The sequence below is a fragment of the Balaenoptera physalus genome, assembly GCF_965194825.1.
Source record: "Balaenoptera physalus genome assembly, chromosome: 20".
Taxonomy (NCBI): Eukaryota; Metazoa; Chordata; class Mammalia; order Artiodactyla; family Balaenopteridae; genus Balaenoptera; species Balaenoptera physalus.
The window spans coordinates 47,795,609-47,820,087 of NC_138901.1; the positions used below are offsets into that span (position 1 = coordinate 47,795,609).

The following is a 24,479-nucleotide window of genomic DNA, read 5'->3' on the forward strand; positions in this document are numbered from 1 at the left end:
CTCCAGTGTCTCGTTTGCAGTCGGTTGTGTAGAGGGAAGCGTCTTGGTCCGTAGGCGTGAGGAAGGGAACAGCATCTATTGTCTGTGTTTGACTCCGTAGTTTGGTCCGAGGCCTCCCGGAGTTTTCCCGGGGCAGTCGGCAGAAGCCGCCGCGACCGCCCCGCCCCTCCCCTCCGTCCCCGGGACCGGGAGGGACCCAGCCCGCGTCACGCCCCTCGGCGCTCGCCTTTCCCTTCTCTGTCGTTGCGTCCGCATCGCGCCCCCGGAATCAGAAGGTGCCCCATAGATGGCCAGCTTTCCCCCGAGGGTCAACGAGAAAGAGATCGGTGAGGAATGGGACGATGGGTGAGGGTTGCTGGTGAGCGCGCGGGGGCTGCGGAGAGGCAGAGGCTCGGGAGGAAGCGTCTCTGAGTCTGAGGAAGAACAGTGAGCCGGGGCCAAGCCCTGGAGCGAAGAGAAAGGAAGCGGCCCTCCGGGTGGGTGTCGCCGAGGGTAAATGGGATCTGCATTGATGCGGCGCCTGCTGTGCGCCTGGCGCGGAGGGAGGCGGTGCGCGGATATTAGAGGCAAAGAGAACCTGGGCGCCGAGTGGCGAGGGTTGCAATGATTGTGTGGCCGGAGATGGACACGCTTCCCCGGGGACCACCCCCCCCACCCCCAGTTTTCTCATCGGCGGTCCGCGCAGGGCCATTCTTCTGGATTTCTTCTGGCTAAGGGGCTGGGGCGTCGAGTGGGCAGGGGAGGGCTGGGCAAGTCTCCAGGACTCTTAAAAAAGTTTCCGGTGGGGAAAAGTAAACTTGTGTGATCTGAACTGTTATGAAAGGATGGGTCTTCGTGTATACCAACAATTATAAGGAGAAATGCAGCCGAAGAGGTGCCATCAGCCTGGAAAAAGCAGTATTTAAAAAAATGGCATGGCGTTAAGAAAGGCAGCGGCTCTGGGGAGGAGACTCAGTTATCTCTCACACTCAGAGGAGCAGGGAGGAGCAGGGTGGTTGGGTGGAGTGACCGGAGAAAAGCTGATCTACAGAAGAGCAGACTCTTGAAAAGGCTGCCTAGAAACTGGCTTAGTGGCCAGTCCTGCCAAGCAGAAGACAGGCCAATAGATGTTGAAGGTCCTGCGTCAGGACCTACCCACTGACTCAGTAGAAAGCACCTCACATTATTTAAATTCTCTCTCAAGGTAATATAACTGGAACAACTTTGGGGCGAGTTGCGGGTGCTGTGCATTGATTGTTATGCTTATAAACCCTGAACTTATCAAGTGATGTTATACACCTTATTTAAATACATACAGTTTTTGGGACTTCCCTGGCGGTGCAGTGGTGAGGACTGGGTTCTTTCACTGCGGGTGCCCGGGTTGGATCCCTGGTCGGGGAACTAAGGTCCCGCAAGCCGCGCGGCATGGACAAAAAAATATAGATAGGTAGATAGATAGACAGTTTTTATTTTAAAAAAAATAAAATAGATTTAGCATCTTCTCATCCCTCCCCAGAGCCCAATACTGTGTGTTAATTAAATGAAACTTGGAAGGAGCTACTGAGCAGAGAGCCTTTGCATTTTCTTGTTCTTCAACTAAATGTGTGCCTTTATTGAATCCTTGGAGGAGGTTTTCTAGAGAAAGGGAGAAGCTGAAGTATCCAAAAGGCCCTGTATCCTGTATGTGGGTGAATTTTTATATCTAGAGACAGCTATCTTAGAGTTCTGGACTTTTGTTCTCTTAGAGATAAGGTTGAATGGCAGGTTAGGAGGGGACTTTAACCCTGGTTTTAATGACTATTTTAAACATACAGAGAAAACAAAATTCATGTCCAATTTTTATTTTAACTGTGGAACATAGAACTCAGAAGTTCTTATTCTCAATTCAGTGCTATTTTTTTTTTCCTACTCACAGCAGTATTGCAGATGAGTGATCTGCCTTTCATTTATCTGTATTTTATTTCATCTTGATGAATCATTTTGAAAACTTTCCAGTCCTCTCTTCTAAGGGATGGATAGAGGTTCTTAGCATACCTGCATAAGGTAGAACCATGCACTAAATAGCTTTTTTAATTAAAAAAAAAAAATTTTTTTTTGTGTATGTGTCTCAGTGTTATTTCCTGGATATAATATAAAGTTACTATATAACTATATAAAGTTACTATATAGTATAAAGTTGCTATATTTAAAAGAACTTTGGCCTTTTGTAAGTTTTTGTTTTAAACTCCAGGTTTTTGTTTCTTTGTTTCATTTTTTAAAATATCATTTGAATACAAAGTTAAACACTAATACCTCTGCATTGCTTTGTATCTATCAGTAAGGACTAACATTTTTTCTTGGGTATTAATTATAGCTGTTTGGTTTCTCAAGTAAGTACTGAAAGAGGAGGCAAGATTCCATGAATGATTAAAGAAGTCTCTGTGACAGGGAGTTACTGCCTAGAGCTACTGCCCTCTTTCACAAGGTTCTGCCACAGATCCTCCCTTTCTAGTTATGAAATTGCAGGGAGGAATGTGAAGAAGGAGCTGAATCTGGTTTGCTTGGTTGAGCAGTGACTCAGATGATGTGTTACTACTGTGCGGATATTAATAATATTAATAACTTGTATCTAATGGCCAAGTTCCCACGGCAGGCAGCTTTTCCCTTATACAAGGTCATTAAATCATAGTATCTTAGGATACTAACATTCAATAGTTGCAGGTAGTATATAAAGGTTTAATTAAAATTTTTTCTTCATTATAAACCTTGTGCTAGTTTATAATAGTGTACCAGTAAGTATTTAAATGAGTGTTTAAATTATTTGATTAAAATGAAGTGATCATTTTATATGCCTGTTAACAAGCAAAGAAACACAAGGTAATTATTAATTCAGTACTTGTTTGTATTTATTTGGCAGTATTTTTTTAGGGTGGCCCTATTTCTTGAAAAAAAAATATATTCGAGAGTAGATTAGCTTATTATTTCGTGGTCTTTGTTATCTGAACCAGTTTTTTAGTTAATTTATTACCACCCTTTACACAAGAGGAGTTTTGTGATTGTGGTCAAGGTGAAAGAAGAAAAATACAGAGTGATCCTAAAATACAGATTTAAAAAAATGAGTCTTCTGTAGGAAAGTTAGTCTTGCTTATGCTTGCTAAAGGAGAAATGAGTTCTAGTCTAATTTACCAGATGTTTTTGAAGTTGAATGCAAGGGCCAGTCCTCTATTTTTTGAGATGGAAGTTATATAAGTATACTCATCTAGTTTAATCAGGGGCTTTCTCTTTTTAAGATAATGCTTGCATTTTTCAGTAGAATTTTAAAACTTGCTTCCCTTATTTGTGAACTTTGATTTTCTTTTTCTCCTAAAATTTGTGGATTTTAAAAGATAGATGTGGTTATAGAAACCCATGTTTTAAAAAAAAAAAAGATTTAGGCAGGGGTTGCAAATTCAGGGGCGAGGCACATAAATGAAAGACTGTGGGCTTGGAGGAATATAGGGGACATGGAGCAGCAAGCCCTTTCAAAAATCATTTGTATGTGAGTGTTTTGTTTTTGGTTTTTTTTGGCCGCTCCGTGCAGCTTGTGGGATCCTAGTTCCCCAACCAGGGATTGAACCCGGGCCCTCGGTAGTGAAAGCCCAGAATCCTAACCACCAGGCCACCAGGGAACTCCCTCATTTGTATATTTAAAAAATCATTCTACAGGCATAAGAGTGTCACCGGTTTGTGAATTTTGTATTAAAGTCATGTGATACAAGTGGGGCAGGGGTAGGTGGGGGGTTCTGCTTTGATTAAACCACGCTTGAAGTATTGTGTTTGGTTGAAAAAGTTCCACTTTTTTGAGGGCCGTTACTAACTGGAGTTTATCCAGAAAAGTATGAAGGTGTAGGTGGAGAGTGGACTTGAAACCATGTAATCTAAGGGATGATTGAAAACTCTCCAGATTTTATCCTGGTGAAAAGATTTAGTTGCTGATGTCATGGCCGTCTTCAATATATGAATGTCACGTGAGAGCAGGATCAGGCTTATTCTTTTAGATCAGACCCAGTACTGAGTGGGTGGAGTGTCACGGGGGAAGATTTTGAGTCATCAAAAGGAAATTTTCTAATAATTTCAGCTGTGCCAAAATGCATATTTATATTTATGAATATCATAGGAAAACAGATTTCAGTTTTCCTTTGTTTCATTTTTTAAACCATAATCTCTCATTGTTAATGTATCAAAGAACTGGGCAAGGAAATATTTATTTATTTATTAATTATTGTTTTTAATATTTATTTATTTTTATTTTATTTATTCGATTGCACCAGGTCTTAGTTGCAGCAGGCAGGCTCCTTAGTTGCGGCTCACCAGCTCCTTAGTTGTGGCATGCGAACTCTTAGTTGCAGCATGCGTGTGGGATCTAGTTCCCTGACCAAGGATCGAACCCAGGCCCCCTGCATTGGGAGCACAGAGTCTTATCCACTGCGCCACCAGGGAAGTCCCAAGGAAATATTTAAATCGCTTAAGAATGGGAGCTTATACATGTGCTTTCATATTCGTCCAATAAATATTTTCTGAGCCCCTGTCACATGCCAGGTGCTACAATCCCTGTTGGTGGAGCACACGTGGAGACTGGAAGTGTCACTGAATGAATACATTTTTGGGGTTTGTGTATATATATCTGCTCTTGCAATAGGAGTATATGTGGTTCTCATTTGAACTGCAGTATGTAGAATATATTGAAGTTTAGTTGTTGGAAACTTTAAGCCCAAAACATAAAAGTAGACCATAGAGTTGAACACGCAACAGATCACAAAATAGATAATAGGGAAACTAAACCGAAGGTGACTTATAACTAAAAAGGAAGAGTAGCAAAATTTGAAATCAAGACAGACCCAAGACAGCAGTGGTGATAGACTGATTAAGATCCTTTCCCTGGTGGCGCAGTGGTTAAGAATCTGCCTGCCAATGCAGGGGACACCGGTTCGAGCCCTGGTCCTGGAAGATTCCACATGCCGCGGAGAAACTAAGCCCGTGAGCCACAACTACCGAGTCTGCGCTGTAGGGCCCGCGAGCCACAACTACTGAAGCGCACGCGCCTAGAGCCTGTGCTCTGCAACAAGAGAAGCCACCACAAGGAGAAGCCCGCGCACCACATCGAAGAGTAGCCCCTGCTTGCCGCAACTAGAGAAAGCCCAATGCGCAGCAACGAAGACCCAACGCAGCCAAAAAAAAAAAAAAGATCCTTTTCCAGAATTGAGGAAATAGCAGCCGCGTTTGCATCTGCACATGTACAATAGGAACTTGTTGATTATCCTTCTTGTTAAAGGCAGAAGAATTCTCTGTACACTCTAATATGCCAGTTTAATTATTTTATTTTATTTTATTTTAAAAGTAAATTTATTTATTTATTTATTTTTGGCTGCTACTCTTTGTTGCGGTGCGCGGGCTTCTTCATTGTGTTGGCTTCTGTTGTTGCAGAGCACGGGCTCTAGGCACGCGGGCTTCAGTAGCTGTGGCTCGCAGGCTCTAGAGCGCAGGCTCAGTAGTTGTGGCACACGGGCTCAGTAGCTGTGGCTCGTGGGCTCTAGAGCACAGGCTCAGTAGTTGTGGCGCATGGGCTTAGTTGCTCCGCTGCATATGGGAATCTTCCCAGACCAGGGATTGAATCCCTGTCCCCCCAACTGGCAGGCGGATTCTTAACCACTGCGCCACCAGGGAAGTCCCTATAGTGCTTCCTTTGAGTAATGATATAAAACTTTATTTTATAGTGGTTTATGGTTTTTGAAAGCTACAAACTTTTTGGAAGATACTTTTCCTGCAGAGCAACTTAAGTTTCTTGCATTTTAAATGTTAGTAATTTGAGGAAAACATAAGGCAGTGCAAAAGTCAGGACTTCAGTAATTGCTAGCCCTGATTGATCATTACATTATTGTTATTTGACCAGTTTTTTTTTTTGAAACTTTCTTAAAAAGCTCTTGATTTGGGAAATTTTAGGAAAATCACTTTATCAAAACTTAAAGATGTTTATTCTCATTACGGGGTCTTCACACCACACATCTCCCCTCAAAGGGTAGAATGCAGAACTCATTGTACCTTGTCTACATAGAAAAAGGAAAAACTCAGTGGAGCTGAGTGGATCCCAAAGTAATATGGATGCAGTCTCAAATTCATTGTTGGTTATATATGATATCCTATATTTTTTATTTTTCCTTTTAGTGAGATCACGTACTATAGGTGAACTTTTAGCTCCTGCGGCTCCTTTTGACAAGAAATGTGGTCGTGAAAATTGGACTGTTGCTTTTGCTCCAGATGGTTCATACTTTGCTTGGTCACAAGGACATCGTGCAGTAAAGCTTGTTCCGTGGTCCCAGTGCCTTAAGAACTTGTAAGACTGTTTTCTTTTTTGTATTTTGTATCTGTCTGTTTGTAGAATTTATTTTTTTCTCTGTGTGGAATAATAAGATTATTTTGCTATTTAAGTTTTTTCCTTTGGAGACTGTTGTAAATGCATTTTACTCATAAGCTGAATATATTTGTTGGAAAATTTGTGGGAAGAATTGTCTGGCCTTATATATCATAGAATACTTTCTCAGATACTTCGGTGTCTTTAAATTTTTCTTTTCCATATATCAAAAGGCAGGTTAATTGTGCCTTGGTAGTGCAATTTCTAAAATGTATCTACTAAATTTAATCTTTCCCTGCTTTTTGTGTTTAGTTCACCTTTATGGTTTTTGTCATTAATGTCCTTATTACGTATTACTTTAGGTCTAGAACGTATGTGAAACTACTGATTATTATGGGGTTTAAGATAGTTTTCTGGTGTCAGCTTCACAATATCTTAATGTTCTCAGAATTTTTTGTTTTTGTTTTTTGCTTGTTTATACTTTTGGGTTAATTAAAGGAGTCCTAATTGAGATAGGATTTCTATATCAATAAGGATATATTAAAACAAATTTGAAAATTTGAAATGAATAAATTATAAATTGCTTTATTGTTGAACTTTTTCTCAGACACTGAGGATTTCTTTTAGTCTGAATTTATTTGGTCATGCCCATGTAGCTTGTAGCAACTTTTCCTCTTCCCATCTATAAGGATTCTGTTGTTATTCTGTATCACTATAATGATATTGAAGTTATTTTAACAAACACATCATTATTTAGTATTCACATGAATCCAGAGTAAATAATAACTAGATTTCAATCTGACCTTTTTTCCTACCCAGTCTCCTGCATGGCACCAAGAATATCACCAATTCAAGCAGTTTAAGATTGTCAAGACAAAACAGTGATGGTGGTCCAAAAAATAAGCCTCGTGAACATATTATAGACTGTGGCGATATAGTCTGGAGTCTTGCTTTTGGATCTTCAGTTCCAGAAAAACAGAGTCGCTGTGTAAACATAGAATGGCATCGATTCAGATTTGGACAAGATCAGCTACTCCTTGCCACAGGGTTAAACAATGGGCGTATCAAAATATGGGATGTATATACAGGTATGGAGTCATAGTTTTGAAAGCAAACCTGATTATCTTGTGATGCAAGCATAGCTCATAGGCACTGGAAGAATACATAATTTGAGGAGTTTAACTCACAGAGAAGCAAGAATTGATGCTATGAATGTATCTTTATATTTGGTCTAAATAGCATCTTCAGCTCATAGTTTTAATTTAGGAAAATAGAGTTCATATTGCTTGATCACTCTTCAGAGAATATTATAGTAGGAAGGGCACGTCTAAGGAATGTTTAGTTAATTATCACTTATAAACTGGTAATTTAGTTTATGACTCATATCGCAAGGTGTTTTCTTATATACTTTTTCAATGATTGATAGCTCAGAGGCTTTCAAGGTAAATCTGGTTTTCAACAATCATTATCTAACCTCTGGAAAGTTTTAATGACATTTTATCTAAAGTTTAACCAGATAGGTTGAGAAGTTAAATTCTTTGGGCAATTAAAAGTAAATGTGTTGTGGGAATTCGCTGGCGGTCCAGTGGTTAGGACTGCAGGGGACATGGGTTCGATCCCCGGTCAGGAAACTAAGATCCCGCAAGCCATGCAGCACGGCCAAAATAAAATAAATTTTAAAAAAGTAAATGTGTTATTCACTACCTAAAATAGTTTCTGGCTGATAGTATGTACTCCAAAATTTAAAAGATTTTTTCAAATGAGCATTAAAATTATGTACATTAGAATACAGCAAGTGATACTAACACTGAGTGCGGATAATGAGTCAGTAAATTTGATTGAATTCTGGGAAAACATTTAAGGTAAGCACATTGCTTTTCATAGAAAAACAAAACTATAATATTAGATGAATAAATACCTTTTTTTCATCGAGATTATGTTTAAAAATTTAGGCTGTTCTGGATAACGTGTATCTTTGGGGGAGTTTGACAGTCCATTCGTAGTCTAGGCCAAGTAAAAGAAAAGGAGAATTTTGATTTTGTATTTTAAAATCATACTATACAAAGATTTTTAAATGATGTAGATTTTCTTGATATTAAATTGACTTGATCCAGGAGTTTGTTCACATTTCAGGAATTCCCTTTTAATTTTTCTAATTTAGGCTTTGGTATCTTGGAAATAATCCATTTTAAAACAATGTAAATAGTGAATCTTTAAAGATAATAGTAAAGGCACTAGTAAATAAGTCATTTTACACTTGGTAAACTAAGGAGGTACCCAGATATTTCTATTCTTTTTTTTTTTAATGGTGATCTCAACCCTATTTTTTTAATATGGAAGCTGATTAAAATTATTAACATTGTCTCTTTCCCACCTTCCATTGCATTTAGGAAAACTCCTCCTTAACTTGGTAGATCATACTGAAGTGGTCAGAGATTTAACTTTTGCTCCAGATGGGAGCTTGATCCTGGTGTCAGCTTCAAGAGACAAAACTCTGAGAGTGTGGGACCTGAAAGATGATGGTATGTCTTTCTTTCTAGTCTGTGGAAAAGAATTAGTTTCTGGATATTACTACTGAGAGGTATTACGAACACTTGGGTCATTTGACATTAAAAGTGACATGATCAAAGTTTCCTTTTCTCTGCTTAGTCCTTTGGTCCCTTTCCCTGTACAGATCAAACAAAATGATAAATGTGACCCAGAATAGGAGCCAGCAGTTACTCTAAGTAAACAATCTGATATTACTCAGAAACTAACTACACATATCTGTATCAACTATTTGAGGACAGAATCTGGATCAGTCTTAGGGTTTTATTTGAACTGGTCTGTGTTTTATTTCCTTTATATTGGGGAGGATTTAACTTCCTTCATTTGCTTAGTGAAAATTTAAGTAGATCTTGACCTAACAAAAGATATAACTTAGTAATTAATAAAATGTAAATTCAAACATGATTTATACACCAGAATTTATAGGATGTAAATACTAATCATAATAATAAGTTGGATAGTTTAAGTAAGAATTATAAAAAGTAAGAGATTTGCCCTCCAATATAGTAAAAGGAATATCAGTGTCAAGTTTTAGCTTTTTCGGAAACACTGATAATTGTGATCCTTTTACAAAGTTTTGGAGAGTCTACCTTGTTTGAGAAGACCTGAGATGAGCATCTCTTCCCCCTTCTTAGCCTCTGATGAAAGAGTTTATAGTTTTAACTAAAACCATATATTTAATTAAGATCTGCTAGTGCTCTACCAGCCTCAAGCTGGAAGTTGACAGGCTTGTTTGGGGAAATATAGCTTATATTGAATGTAGTAGAAAACAAACCCCTCAGATTTGGAGACTTGTTTCAGCTTATGGGTAATAACCATTGCCTGATAGAATAATACACTAATATTATTACCAAACTATGTGGCACCTCTTCTGCATTGATCAATTCTATGATTGCTCAGCTATTGAGGGGTGAAGGGATCCCAATAGTTAAAACATTTGAAAATTAAATTTTATTTTTTTTCTCATATCATATGGAATTTGCTCTCTCAACATACTTTCAGTTGTAAGTCAGCCGACCTTTTCTTAAAGGGCCAGATGGTGAATATTTTAGGCTTGCGGACCATGCTATCTCTGCAGTAGTTACTCCACTCTGCTGTCACAACAATGGGCATGCTTGTGTTCCAGTAAAACTTAGGTACAAAAATAAGCAACTGTTGTATATTGCCAACCCCTGTAATAGATTAATCACTGCCTCTGTAGAAGTTTGTGATTCTGTGATTCTGCCATTTTTGAAATGCTACTTATTTGAAGTAGATTCTAGGGTTAACCCAGGTATTTTCCTTTTGTTCAGGAAACATGATGAAAGTACTGAGGGGCCATCAGAACTGGGTGTACAGCTGTGCATTCTCTCCTGACTCTTCTATGCTGTGTTCAGTGGGAGCCAGTAAAGCAGTATGTGTCAAAGTTCTTGTATACTTACTGTGAATTGGATTACAATAATATGTGCATAATCATTTTAAATCTAAGTAACCTATTAAGTCTGTGCTCGGTGTCTTGATTATCTTAAATGTGTTATTTCATGATGGGGGAGAATTTGCATGAGGGAAATTAAATAAGTATAGTTATTGATTGTAAAGTGAGAAATTGGATTGTTTTAGTTAGAGATGATATTCATAAAATGAGGGTTATGTCAATTTTATATTTTCTCAGATCTAGGAGAGTTTATGTGCTATAGAAGAGATCTAGTCCAAATGTTAAGACATTCCCTTGCTAATTATTTTCTTCTCTGTTGTTCTATTTTTTTTTTTTTTTGGTCCAGTTTGCTGTTTAAAAAGTTTTAAGTCCCAGCTGGTCCTGGACATTTAACTGAAAAAAAGTAACTTAAAAATCTAATAAGAATAAAAATAACAGTCATGTATGTCCTGGAGTAAATTTCATCTAAATTTGATATGATCTGTCTCGCATAGCATACCTGTAGACAGATTAAGTATAAAGTGACTCTTAAGAGGGTTATGCTTATTGATGAACCCTCCTTTAGTTAGTTGTCTACCAGCTCTGAGTTAGTATAGTTAAAGAGATCTTATTAGCTTCAGGTATTTATGAAAATGGTTGAAGTCCAAATACATGTGATGATCACAATACACTTTGAATTAATGGGGGGGTGGGAGGCTGGTTAAAATGCATTTTATTTAGCCAAGAAGTGTGTTAAAATGATAGTTGCAAATGTTGGCAGTTTAGAAAAAAATATTCAGTTCTTTAAAAATCATAAGAAGAGCAAAGCTAGATGTTGACATTGCTATTTTAGGCTGTGTGTTTTCCATATGCTTCTTGCTTTCCCTGTCACAGGTGGTGGCAGCAATATTGGTGTGATTGAGGTTATGCTGGCACCACTCGCACACAGGCGCACAATGGTGTTAGCTGGGCAGAAAGAGTGGCATCTCTGGCTACCGGGCTGGGGGCGACCTTTACCATAGGATGAAGTAACCTTGCATTCGGCTGCAAGGTGTACTGTACGTACACAGGTGCTGGTCGATGTCCACTTTCTGCTTTTCTTTCTTTCTTTTTTTCTTTTTAAAAATAATTTTCCCCACAGTGAAACCAACTGACTCCTCCGATGTAATTGATCTTCCAGTCTGGTGGAATTGGGAGTCTAACATGTGAAACCAATTTAATGTAATGTAGTTGGCTTTCAAATGGTTTCTCTGTGCTATTTTTTGGAATTCTTTGAGATACTAGAGATACCTTAAGTCTTTGATCCAATTTAAAATTTGTATTTATTTTTCTTTGGAAATAATATATTGTGTCTGTGCAGAAAAACATAGCAAAAAGGATTGCTTTACTCCAAGAGGAGGAGAGTTTGTCTTATTAGGATTGTAATAAACCTCCAAGCTCACGTTTAATATAACAGATTGAAGTAAACATTAGAATCCTGTTTAGAGCTATTCTGCACAGTATAACTACTGATCTTTAGAATCTAAAACTATGTGTGAACTTGTACTAAAGTGATTTAAATGTTTTATACTTAAAATGACTAATGATTGTGGTTGGTTTGGGAAAAATAAGATTGGCAAATCTTGATTCACAGAAATGTTAATTGTATTATTTTCGTAAATTAGCATTTTCATTTTATAATGTGGTTTAACATCCTTGTTGTTTGCCAAAGAAATTTCATTTGGCTGTGAAAAATTCTCTTTGCTTGCAGTATCTGTTTCTCTTCCTAGGCTCACGTTGGTGACCCAAGCCTATTGTAAACAAGTGATTATCTCAAAGGGAGATGCCAATGGAGTAACAATTTGTTAACCTTATATTTTCTGTCTGTATATTTTTTAAAAATTTGGTAGTTTCTGGAAAAAAAAAAAAGAAGGGGGTTTGTAGTACTTAACCCTATTTATTTCTGTATATTTTAGTTAATTAGTTTTTGGAATAAATGGATGTCAGTATAACTTTGTGGTTAAACTGCATTGCCTTTTTTGTGTTTAGGCTTATTTTTAAATTAACATTTAACAGAAACATTTGAAATAGAATTTGCATGTTTACTTTAATTAACTTAAAAACTGATTTTAATCTTTGACTATGACACTGAGCATATTCTTTCATAATTATTCATAATTTATAATGTTTAATTTAATGTAATCTTAATTAAATTTAGCAGTTTTAGTTTAAGATGTGCCATTTTGTCCTCTGCATGTCTGAATGAAGCTATAACATTTGCCTTTTTTGCAGGTTTTCCTTTGGAATATGGATAAATATACCATGATACGGAAACTAGAAGGACATCACCATGATGTTGTAGCTTGTGACTTTTCTCCTGATGGAGCATTACTGGCTACGGCATCTTATGATACTCGAGTTTATATCTGGGATCCACACACTGGAGACATTCTGATGGAATTTGGGTGGGTACAGCATGAATTATTTTAGTCTGTAATTCATCTCTACTATCAGTACAGCTTTTAAGAAGTCATGGGGATGATTAGAATCATTAACATGTGAAATCTAAAATTACAGTCTGTCATAATTTAAAATTTCGGTATCATTTAGGCCCTTTAATAATGCGTCTAAATTCTACAAATAAATTTGACTTTCTTGATACAGATCTTGTTATTGTTACTTAACAGTACATGACTCTGTAGAAGTGGTAATTATATTTAGAGTTTCGTGTTGGGGAAACATAGTTAAAACTAAAGTTGGACTGTCTTAAACCACTCTGTAAGAAGGAGATTAGTAATTGGGTTTAATCGCTTCATTTAAAGTGGATAGACTAGCTCTGCTCAGTCTTCTCAGTTGTGTTTGTTAAGGCCACTTTAAACATTATTCCAAAGACTGATGTACTTTGTACCTGGGTAGTTTTGTTTCTTGAAGTGACTCTCATTTCCACTGAAAACATGTCTTTGACCTCAGGCACCTGTTTCCCCCACCCACTCCAATATTTGCTGGAGGAGCAAATGACCGATGGGTACGATCTGTCTCGTTTAGTCATGACGGACTGCATGTTGCAAGCCTTGCTGATGATAAGTAAGTGTGTGAATTACATCTTGACCTATTTATTATTGTAAAGATTTCCTTTCATTCTTCTACTTAATAAAAAACATTCTTAAGGATGAAAAATATGGCCTTTCTGCAGTTGGGTTTTAATGGCCCTTTTTCTAGACAAGACCTTGGGAGATGTTTATGTGTCTTAAAGAATATTGGCCTGAACAGTATTTATGTAAACTAAAGATAATGCATGCCTTTCCCTGTGTTCTTTGTTTGTTAACTGGTTCAGGCAAACTGGGTGCATTTTTAATTAACTTTTTAGCTCAGCTGACAGATTTTCTTAGTAATATCTTATAAAGGTTGAAACAGAAGGACATTTTCAAAGTGAAATAAATGATTAAAACAGAGTCATTTGTATCCACTGAAACTGAGACTATAAAGATGAAATGTCACATCAGTAAGATGTGCTGCTTATTGGTAAGGAGAAACTAGATGTAGCCATTCCATTTTCTCATACTTTTATCAATGTACGTGGATATAGCATTAAGCAATTTGGTCACATCAGTTCAGAAAGTGACTCATTACCATCTTTCTAGAATGTTAGCAAACGTACGGGGAGAGTTCTTTGTTTGCCAGCAGTCATTGTTTTCCTGTTTGTTCAGCTAGTTTCTGACTATCAGTTATCTGCTATTCCTAGACACACTGTACCTCGGTGAAAAGTTTCATAAACTTCTTGAAAAGAGTTAAACAGATCAGATACCGATTATATTTTAAGTGTAAGGAAGTAAGGAGAAAGTTTCCGGTTGTGGGCATTACAGATCAGAACACTGGGAAGTGAAGGCAGCCATGCTTTATAGTCTCTCAGTGTGAATTAATCCAAATTACCAATTGGTATAAACTATAAAATCTTTCATAAAGCAAGTTCCAGTCATTGCTGCAGTGATTTGTGTGTGTGTGTGTGTTTGTGTGTATATTTTGTGACTCAGCACAGGGTGGCATTTCTTTCTGAATTTTAAAAGTTGCTTTTACCTTAAATTTCCTACTAGATAATCACTGGACGATTTATTTCCTTTCCAGAATGGTGAGGTTCTGGAGAATTGATGAGGATTATCCAGTGCAAGTTGCACCTTTGAGCAATGGTCTTTGCTGTGCCTTTTCTACTGATGGCAGTGTTTTAGCTGCTGGGTAAGTGATTTTTCTGTTTTCTTTTAAGAGGCAATTTAAGGAGGCTTTTAGTCAAAGCAGCCTGTATTTTATTGTCAGTAAATCTTCCATAAGGGCTCTTTATAATATTATTACTTTGTCATAGAGGGAGATCACTGGGCAGGTCTCCTTAATTAGGTTTTAATGTGCAGTTTGTGGCTCTAATTCACAGCCTTGGTGGTAGTTGTTTGAGCTGTGGGATGATGAAATACATGGATTTGTGTGACTGAGCTTGTGATTTGTTTGTTTCTGTCTAGGACACATGATGGAAGTGTGTATTTTTGGGCCACTCCAAGGCAAGTCCCTAGCCTCCAACATTTATGTCGCATGTCAATCCGGAGAGTGATGCCCACCCAAGAAGTCCAGGAGCTGCCGATTCCTTCCAAAGTTTTAGAGTTCCTCTCCTACCGTGTGTAGAGGATGCTGTCTTCCCTAGTGTTAGGGACTGACGACACACTTTACACAAGCCTCAAGCTTTGCTGACTTCAAGGTTTAGGAGATTTATTTAATTTGATACATTCTTGTATTGCATTTTGATCAGTTGAGCTTTTAAAATATTATTTATAGACCTTAGGAGAAATATTTCTGAACATATCAAATGTAAATTTTTTTCTAAAATGTAACTGTGAAAACATATACATACATGTATATATTTCGATATAAGCTGCTGTGTTTTGAATGGACCCTTCTGCTTTTCTAATTTTTAGTTCCAACATGTATATATTGCTTCAGTAGAGCCACACTATGTATCTTTGCTGTAAAGTGGAAGGAATTTTTTTTATTCTGGGACACTGAGTTAGATGGTAAATACTGACTTAAGAAAGCTGAATGCCTCATAACAAAATGTGTATTTGGTTGGGGGGTGGTCAGACAACTGACCTTCAAGTAAAACAGCTTTTGTCTAGGGAAGGATTTTGTTTTCCTTAGGAGTGGCATCTGAGAGGTAGAATTTGAATGTCACATTATTGAATGAAAAATAGCCAGGATATAACCAGGAAAAAAGGGTGTCTTTTTTTTTTTTTCCTAACTACTGCTGTGGGCCTTAATTTTGGAAAGCAGCTTGCTACTTTAACCCCTGTGGTATAAATAAAGTATTATAATAAATTTTAGTCAATTTGAAAAATCCATCTACTGCATTATTGCTAAATATTTTGTTGTTTGTACTAAGGGACAATTATTTTAAGACCGTGGTGGGCGTATTTGCTTTTTGTTTATTTTTTACACATATCCTATGTTTCTGCAGGGGATAATATTGGTGACTTGCCAAAGAGAAGCAATACAATTAGTATATCTGCTTTTGCCTTCTGTTATTTATCTTACCTGCAGATATTAAGAATGTATGCATTATGTAAAATGCTTGATTATATATTTTTGTTGAGTTTTTTAATTAAAGACTTGTAAAAAAAAAAACAAACCACTATCTCAAATGTTTTTTAAATATGTTGGAAGCACCACAGGCAAATTAAATAAGAAGGGTAATGAAGAAACAGCACAACTGTAGAGCACTGCTTGAGAGTTAACGCTCCATGAATGCAACCGCTTTTACTTGGTTTGTTCTTGGAGGGCTGCTGCAGAAATGCTCACTTTAAAATAACTACTGAGCAAAAGAAAATTATGATCTTTTAGGGGACCTAATAGGCTTATAGTAAACCTTTCTGGCTAAAGTAACCATAAGAAAAAAATCTAGTGGTGTGGGCCCTTTGAGGAGGCAAAATGAGGAAAACTTTTATTAGCTATGCGTACCCTTGAAGACTTGTCTCCACTGAGAAACTGTTTTGAAGTTCTTACAAGTTGCTCTTTTTGGGGTGTATATAGTTGTAGGTTATAAAGTTAAAAGCCAGTGGAAAATCTACCCAAGTTCTTGAGAATCACCTGTATTTTACAAAAGCATCTTATCTTTAAACCTGTTGTGATTTTTTTTTTTTTTCATTTTACTTTAATACATCTACTTTATAAAGCAGTAAGATACCAATACCCTTCACATCATTAAATTATTTACTCTCCAACCAACATATCCAGTTAGGTAAAAATAGCATTTTGGGAAGATATGTTCTCTGAGAAAGCCAGAATTGCTTGCCATCTCCCCATGAAAACCATAGTGCAAGATGAAAGGAAGATTGCAGAATATAAATAGAAACACGCTTACATTTTCTGTATGTCTATCAGGAAGAAGTAATAGCAGGATGGTAATGCTTTAGACTGAGTGACCAAAGGAAGGTAGGGAAGACATGATTGGGATACTAACATGGATCAGATTCTAGCCTACATGATTTTAAAATGGTACTGCCGCTTTCTCTCATGTCATTTGGAGAACTGACAAGAGAGCCTTTATGTTCAGATTTCATTTCCTGTTTTAGGACCGCACAGGGGTGCCTGTGAACATAGGAAAATGCTTCTCACCCTCAGTAGCCAAGCAATCTTTTCACAACTTCAAGTGATTTTTATGACCTGTAACTTGATCTGAGGTTGGCAAATCTTAAACTTACGGTCTTTGAAATTCCCTGCCTGCTTGCAATTGAGGTAAATTTGGATTCGATTGGTTTGCCCTGCCTTCAGGGCAGCAAGACCAAAAAAGGCTGACTGCAACTGTAGCATGCTTACGGGTTGAAGCAGCATCTGACTGGTGCAGAGGACTTGGCTGTTGGCCAGCCATTGCGAGGCTAAGAAAAGACACAGAATGAGAAGTAAAACATTGTCTCATAAGCCAGAAGTCAGAGAGATGGTGAATCCAATCTCCAGATTAACCGGAATGGTTTGTGGGTGACAAACATTTTGTCCAAGTAATTCTGACCAAGTTCTGGCCTAAGACAATGCATTTTAACTATAGAATGTTTAGATAAAACACAAGCAATATCGACAGTAGAGGGACTTCCCTGGTTTCTCAGTGGTTAAGAATCCACCTGCCAGGGCTTTCCTGGTGGCGCAGTGGTTGAGAATCTGTCTGCCAATGCAGGGAACACGGGTTCGAGCCCTGGTCTGGGAAGATCCCACATGCTGCGGAGCAACTAGGCCCGTGAGCCACAACTACTGAGCCTGCGCGTCTGGAGCCTGTGCTCCGCAACAAGAGAGGCCGCGATAGTGAGAGGCCCGCGCACCGCGATGAAGAGTGGCCCCCGCTTGCCGCAACTAGAGAAAGCCCTCGCACAGAAACGAAGACCCAACACATCTAAAAATTAATTAATTAATTAATTAATTAAAAAAAAAAAAAAAAAAGAATCCACCTGCCAATGCAGGGAACACGAATTCGAGCCCTGGTCCGGGGAGATCCCACATGCCACAGAGCAACTAAGCCCATGTGCCACAACTACTGAGCTTGCACTCCAGAGCCTGCAAGCCAGAACTACTGAAGCCCGTGCGCCTAGAGCCCGTGCTCCACAAGAGAAGCCACTGCAGTGAGAAGCCTGCACACCACAATGAAGAGGGAAAAAAAAAAAATACAACCCTAGACTTTCAAAAAAAAAAATCTACAGTAGAGTGATATTTGGGTTTACTATTGTATCTTGGTTTCAAAATCATAGATAAAGCATCAGTTGGAGTACTGGTTTTTTTGGTGGTCCAGTGGTGAAGAATCCGCCTTCCAATGCAGGGCACGCGGGTTCGATCCCTGGTGGGGGAACTAAGATCCCACCTGCCGCCAGGGCGCGCTCTGGAGCCTGTGCACCACAACTAGCGCGCCGCAACGAAAGATCCTGAGTGCCGCAACTAAGACCTGACTAAGCCAAAAATAAATATTTAAAACATTATAAATCCTTTGCCCTGAGAAATGAGAGCTGTTGGTAGTGACATTAAAGTGCAGCCAGGAGAAAGGTCATCATTACCACGGCTTATGTTTATGGTAAAATGTTTGGGAGGAATGAAAATCAGTTAGCAATCTCAACGTGCTCTTTCCTCTGTAAAGCTTGCCTTTAGCCAAAAGCAAAATGTCTGGTCTGAATCAAGTATAAAATGACCTATTTATGTTACAGATGTTTGGGTAGCTTTGTGTGGTTATGATATGGCATTCTTAAAGGTTTAACAGTTGAGAAATCAGAAAATAAAAAAAAAGATTGAATGAGGCTAGGATTGGGGAAGGAAAAATGATTTAATTCAATTTTGATGAACTCCAGCATTATTTTCCTTTTTAGAGACTGCAACTATGATTATCCTTGTGGTTTCTCTTTTAGAGATACGATAGAAATCGAGGAACTTTCTCTACCTGTAATACCACAGAGAAGTTGCTCTTCTGGTCTCTAAATAAACCCTAAACTTTGTTTAGGAAAATCTATAATACAGTGATGATGGTGATTTTTGTTGTTGTTTTGTTTTAAATGAGGCTGAAGCACTAATGGCTCTTTTTAAAAATTGTTCTCCAAAAACAAAGTGTGGACCATAGAAATCATCAAGTGTGGGTCAGGAATAAGATGAATGACCTGCAACAAAGATAGATGAAGTGGCGACTCCAATAAGTTTTGTGTATAAGTTTCGCAATTTTTGATTAATAATGACATGTTCTTACAGAAAAAAAAAAAGGATGATGAATATTCAAAGATACCCGAGAAAGATAATGATACGAAATAGAGCCAGGAACGAGGCTAGTATAAAATGGAAACCATAAAGACACATTTGCACTAGGTGAACATACAGATACCCATTTCTTTGTATTCCTCAACCATCTCCTTGCCTCTAAGACACCCCTGCTAAGATGATTTGGCAGGAATTCTGTAGGTTTCGAGCTCCCTCTTCAGTGATACCAGTTGAGCTTAGAAACGGGAACTGTGGGCCAACTGTGCTGCAAGAGTCAGCAGCCCCCAATTCAAAGGCGTCCCCACCACCCCCTATTTTATGACACGAGCCTATTTCACTCAATTTCACGACATGCCCAAATCTTGTAGGTATGTGAGTTTATGACCTAGACGGTCTCTCTCTGGTGGTCACAGAGAAGCTACCCCAGCCCAGAGTGGTCTTGCCCCTTTCTTTCTTGAATTCCATCCATCTTAATTTCCACACCATTTGCTTGGCCTTTCAGACATGCCCTGTTGCTGGTTACTTCTTCTTAGGGGTTGGTGCCCCATTTAGAAATGCCTCACACTTAGCGCAGGCTCTCAGCATTCTCCCACAGGGCTCTGCCCCTGGCTGGCATTTGGGTCACAGTGGCAGGTTGTTTGTGCCTTGGAAAGGAGAGACTGGCCCCTGATCAGCAGGCATGGAAGTACCCCTGGGTTGGAGTTGGGATGGGAGGCATAGCGCCAGCCCATCCAGCCTATGCTGCGTGGAGAGAGCAGTTCTCTCAGACTGGGTCACGATGTTCAACACATGGCGAAGACCCAGCCCTTCTAGGCTTGGCTGCATCTGGCCTCAGATCAGGAGGATGTTCGTATGATAGGTTGGCCCAGTTTCTCACCCCACGGCCAGCTGCCCAGAGGACTTTGCAGAAGTGCGGGCTAAGGTGGCATCTCAAGAAAGACTTGGGTGATTGCTGGCTTGACTGCTTAATAGCATGTAGCTTCCGGAGTTTTGATATTTAAAAAATGCTGTAATAGTGCCTCTCTTCCATGAGTGGTGTTTAGCTTTATTTTCTGCACAGTGTCAGGTATGCGGTAGGCATTCACCATGTGTTACTACCATTTGTTGAGCGTTGGCTGTGTGCTCATTGCTATTCTTGGTGCTTCCCAATGACTCTGAAGTACTATTATCCCCGTTTTATAGCTATGGAGGTTCAGAGAGACCAACTCACTCCCCAAGGTCATACAGCTAAGAAATGAGATCCAGGATTTATTTATTTTATTTTAATAAATTTATTTATTTTATTTATTTTTGGCTGGGTTGGGTCTTCGTTGCTGCGTGCAGGCTTTCTCTAGTTGTGGAGAGCAGGGGCTACTCTTCGTTGCAGTGCGTGGGCTTCTCATTGCAGTGGCTTCTCTTGTTGCGGAGCACGGGCTCTAGGCGCACGGGTTTCAGTAGCTGTGGCATACGGGCTTAGTAGTTGTGGCTCACGGGCTCTAGAGCGCAGGCTCAGTAGTTGTGGTGCATGGGCTTAGTTGCTCCATGGCATGTGGGATCTTCCGGAACCAGGGCTCGAACCCGGGTCCCCTGCATTGGCAGGCAGATTCTTAACCACTGCGCCACCAGGGAAGCCCAACATCCAGGATTTAAATTCCAGTTACTCTGCCTCCAGAGCCCTGTCTCTCTCCAAACTGGCCATGAACAGACGCTAGACTTTAGGGAAGGCGCTTACTCAGTCAACCTCAGACTCCTAAGTTAGTCCCTGCCTGTGCTGCCACCCCCTGGGGTTAGCGCGGAGGTCAGGCTTAACCTCTCCAACACACTTCTCCTTTCCCTGGATCACGGAAAAAATGAACTAGAAGGAACGACTCCAAATATAATTTGGTGATTGAAACCCATGCAGACAAGAAAAATGATTGTTGAGCCCTGTGCTTTGCCCACTGCCTGGGGAAATTACACTGGACATTGGTTAGTTTTTCTCCCCACACTGTTCTCCTTATGAACTTATCTCAAACAAGTAATTTTTATTGCCCACGGGAACAGTCCAACTCAGGCCAAAGCAGGAAGCAGTAAAGCAGTCACTAAAGGTGAGCAAGTCAGCTGACCTTGGGACTTCCCTGGTGGCGCACTGGTTAAGAATCCACCTGCCAATGCAAGGACACGGGTTCGAGCCCTGGTCCCGGAAGATTCCACATGCCATGGAGCAACTAAGCCCGTGCACCACAACTACTGAGCCTGCGCTCTAGAGCCCGCGTGCCACAACTACTGAAGCCCAAGCGCCTAGAGCCCGTGCTCCGCAACAAGAGAAGCCACTGCAACGAGAAGCCCGCGCACTGCAACGAAGAGTAGCCCCCGCTCGCCGCAACTAGAGAAAGCCTGCACGCAGCAACGAAGACCCAATGCAGCCAAAAATAAAAATAATAAATAAATAAATTTATATATATATAAAAAAAAGTCAGCTGACCTTAAAACTACTGGCTTTAAAGATCAATACCAGGTCAGGTTACAAATTACCACATCCAGGGGAAACCTGAGCCCCTTGCACCAGCTGTGTGCACAAGGTTAGACACGCTTGCCTGGAGTTGACCCAGTGGGAATACCAGCCACGAGGGTGGCGTTGGGCCACGTGGAAGCGTTATCCAGGTCAACTGACACAGATGCGATGGAAGGAGCAGCGACAGTTCACAGCCAGGGAGGGCCCAAGTCAGGAATAAAGGATCAGATCATTCTTACCATTCATGGATTGTACTTTTACCCCTCCACATTTGAACATCTCTGAAATTGGGATGTATTTTAAAATCGATCTTGTCTTTAAATTTTTTTCTTTCTTAAGTGGTACACACTGATGGTACAGATTATAATCAGTGGCATCTAGGATTTGATGAAATACAAGTCAGTGGTATTTACATACAAGTAAAACATCCGTGAGATGTTATAGATAATGTCAGGAGTAGAAGACACCAGAAGCAGATGGTAAATGAAGTGTGAGACTCGATGAGGCAAGTGAAGGGAGATCCATTAGCCCTTCCTGAAAAATGGCTTGACAATGAAATCCAGCTAACAAAAATATATTAAAATCACAAAATAGCTAACATTTATAGACATTTACTATGATCTAGGCACTGTCCTAAGTGCTTAACCTGCATAATTTGATCCTTGCAACAACCCAATGAAGCAGATTTTCTTACCCCCATTTTATAAATGAAGAAACTGAGGCATAGAGGGGTTAACTAGCTTGCCAAAAAGCCACCTGATAGTAAATGGTGGAGCCAGTATTCAAACCCAGGCTTTCTGACTCCAGGTCCTGGAAAAAAGAAGGTAAAACACTCATTGTGCAAATTGAGCACAAAGTTCAACTTCGAGCTTCCTGGCAGGCAGAGCAAAATAGGATCTAAAAGTAAATATATGCTCAATGGAAATAAATCTCCACAGGTACTTTTAAAGTAATGTCTTCATAACTTCACTGTTTTTTTTTTTTAATAAACATTTTGAATGTCATTTGGTTTTCTTATTATTCTTTTTTTTTTTTAATATTTATTTTTGGCTGTGTTGGGTCTTCGTTTCTGTGTGAGGGCTTTCTCTAGTTGCGGCAAGTGGGGGCCACTCTTCATTGCGGTGCGCGGGCCTCTCACTATCGCAGCCTCTCTTGTTGCGGAGCACAGGCTCCAGACGCGCAGGCTCAGTAGTTGTGGCTCACGGGCCTAGTTGCTCCGCAGCATGTGGGATCTTCCCAGACCAGGGCTTGAACCCGTGTCCCCTGCATTGGCAGGCGGATTCTCAACCACTATGCCACCAGGGAAGCTCCCAACTTCACTGTTTTGAAAGACAAATGCTCATGATTTCTTCACGTCACGCTACATGGAAAACTACAAAGTTGACAAAAACTGCATACTATTTCTTCTCCTAGAAATGACATTAAAGATCCCATGCCTGGTATCTCATTTTGCATTGGATTGGCCAAAAGTTTCGTTCGGGTTTTTTCATAAGATCGAACGAACTTTTTGGCCAGTCCAATAATTGGGGGGGGCGGGGGTCAGAGAGAGAGAGATGTGGAGCGTCCATCTGGAACTTTTCTGTAGAAAGTGGGTCACTTTGGCCTGTTTTCTAGGCACTAAATATTTACTGAAAGGCCATTGACACATCCTCAGACAAGGCCAAGGCAGAGTGTGGTTATACACCTATGAGATCATAAGCTTCAAAGTCAAGAGATAACTTGGTTTAAAATCTTTGCTCTAACTATTGATACTTCATAATTGTGTGGCTTTGGGCAAGTCCCTTGACCTCTCTGAACTTCCTCTTCCTCACCTGTGAAATCATCCTGGTACCTGAAACCCAGGGTTGTCAGGATTATATGAGAGCAAGCCCCAAAAGCCCCAAAAGCATTTAGCATGGGGCCTAGCCTAAGACAGGGAACTGTTATTATGCCTAAAAGAGTCCACAGAAGCAGGGGCCTTGGGTGTTTTTGATTATCCCCTTCCCCCAGGCAAATTTGAGGCAAATCAAATTTTTTTTTAGCGTGTTGAGCCATTGTTTTTAGTTTTTTTAGTTGTTTTTTTTTTTTTCCTGAAAGAAATGCCAAAGGCCTTAAAAGCAGCCACACCCCACTCCAGGCCTCATGTGACCAGTCAGATGATCAGGGAGGGCTGGGAGGCAGAGAAGTGGAGCTTGGCTGCCTGCCCCCAAGACACAAGCCCTGGAACCCAGGGAGGCGCCTCCTTCCACTTGGGGAGAAGGCAGAGCCTGGGCGTGGGGGTGGAGGACGGTGGGGAGGCTGCAGCCCCAAGAGGCAGAGGGTTTTGCTGGAACCAGTACTTGGGCTGTGGGCAGAGACTGTCAGAGGACATTGTTTAGCTGCCTTGGGTATGGACTGATCAGGGCACAGAACCACCCTCTTGGGCCTGATTCCTGCCTCTGCCCAGGCAGTGGCTGTCCTACCCTGGCTTCTTTGACATCCTGGGCCTCCTTCTATCCCCGCACCTGTCATTCACAAACTCATTCATTCATTCTTGTCTTCCTTCCTTCCTTCATTTATTCACTCAGCATATCCTGAGCACTTGCCATATGCCTGACCATGGTGGTGCCGGGGATACCAAGACAGTTCCCGCCCTCCACGAATCCCAGTCTCGAAAGCAGATGAAAACAAATCTGCAAAACTAAACAGCTAAGGCAAAAAACCTCATAATTGCTTTAATGGGCCATAGGCAGGATCACTATTCACGGCCTTATTCAGTGGGTTTATCACGGGAAGCAACAGAAAGAGTTGGTTGACAGGAGAGTCTGCAGCCAAACTGCCCGGGTAGGCACCCCAGCTCTCTACTAACTAGCTGTGGGACCTCGGGCAGGAACTGAGATTCTCTGTGCCTCTGTTTGGCTGTCAAATGGGGATAATAGTAGTTATGAAACCGTGTATATCAGACTGGGACTTGAACCAGCCAAAACCCAGATTGGGACTTGAACCCACGGTCTTTTAACTGAGATCACACA

At 40.1% G+C, this 24,479-nt stretch overlaps 1 protein-coding gene and 1 long non-coding RNA gene across 5 annotated transcripts; both read left to right on the forward strand.

Annotated features, from left to right (window-relative positions):
- The first annotated feature begins 3 nt into the window (after positions 1–3).
- Positions 4–15,923, forward strand: WSB1 (WD repeat and SOCS box containing 1). 4 transcript variants are annotated; one of them, XM_082442290.1, is made up of 9 exons: positions 4–326; positions 6,160–6,328; positions 7,166–7,434; positions 8,737–8,868; positions 10,186–10,286; positions 12,558–12,730; positions 13,236–13,349; positions 14,388–14,495; positions 14,771–15,923. In XM_082442290.1, exons 1-9 carry the CDS (start codon positions 287–289, stop codon positions 14,928–14,930), a joined length of 1,266 nt encoding a protein of 421 aa, XP_082298416.1. In that variant the 5' UTR covers positions 4–286; the 3' UTR covers positions 14,931–15,923. The 4 variants fall into 4 exon arrangements, with proteins under 4 accessions (XP_082298416.1, XP_082298417.1, XP_082298419.1 ...); XM_082442291.1 differs by having other exon boundaries at positions 18–326; positions 11,181–12,730; XM_082442293.1 differs by lacking the exons at positions 4–326; positions 6,160–6,328; positions 7,166–7,434 and adding an exon at positions 11,181–11,344 and having other exon boundaries at positions 8,843–8,868.
- Positions 333–5,205, forward strand: LOC309650674. The gene is made up of 2 exons (XR_014257678.1): positions 333–1,183; positions 4,269–5,205. It is a non-coding gene; the product is annotated as an uncharacterized lncRNA (long non-coding RNA).
- Positions 15,924–24,479: the final 8,556 nt, after the last annotated feature.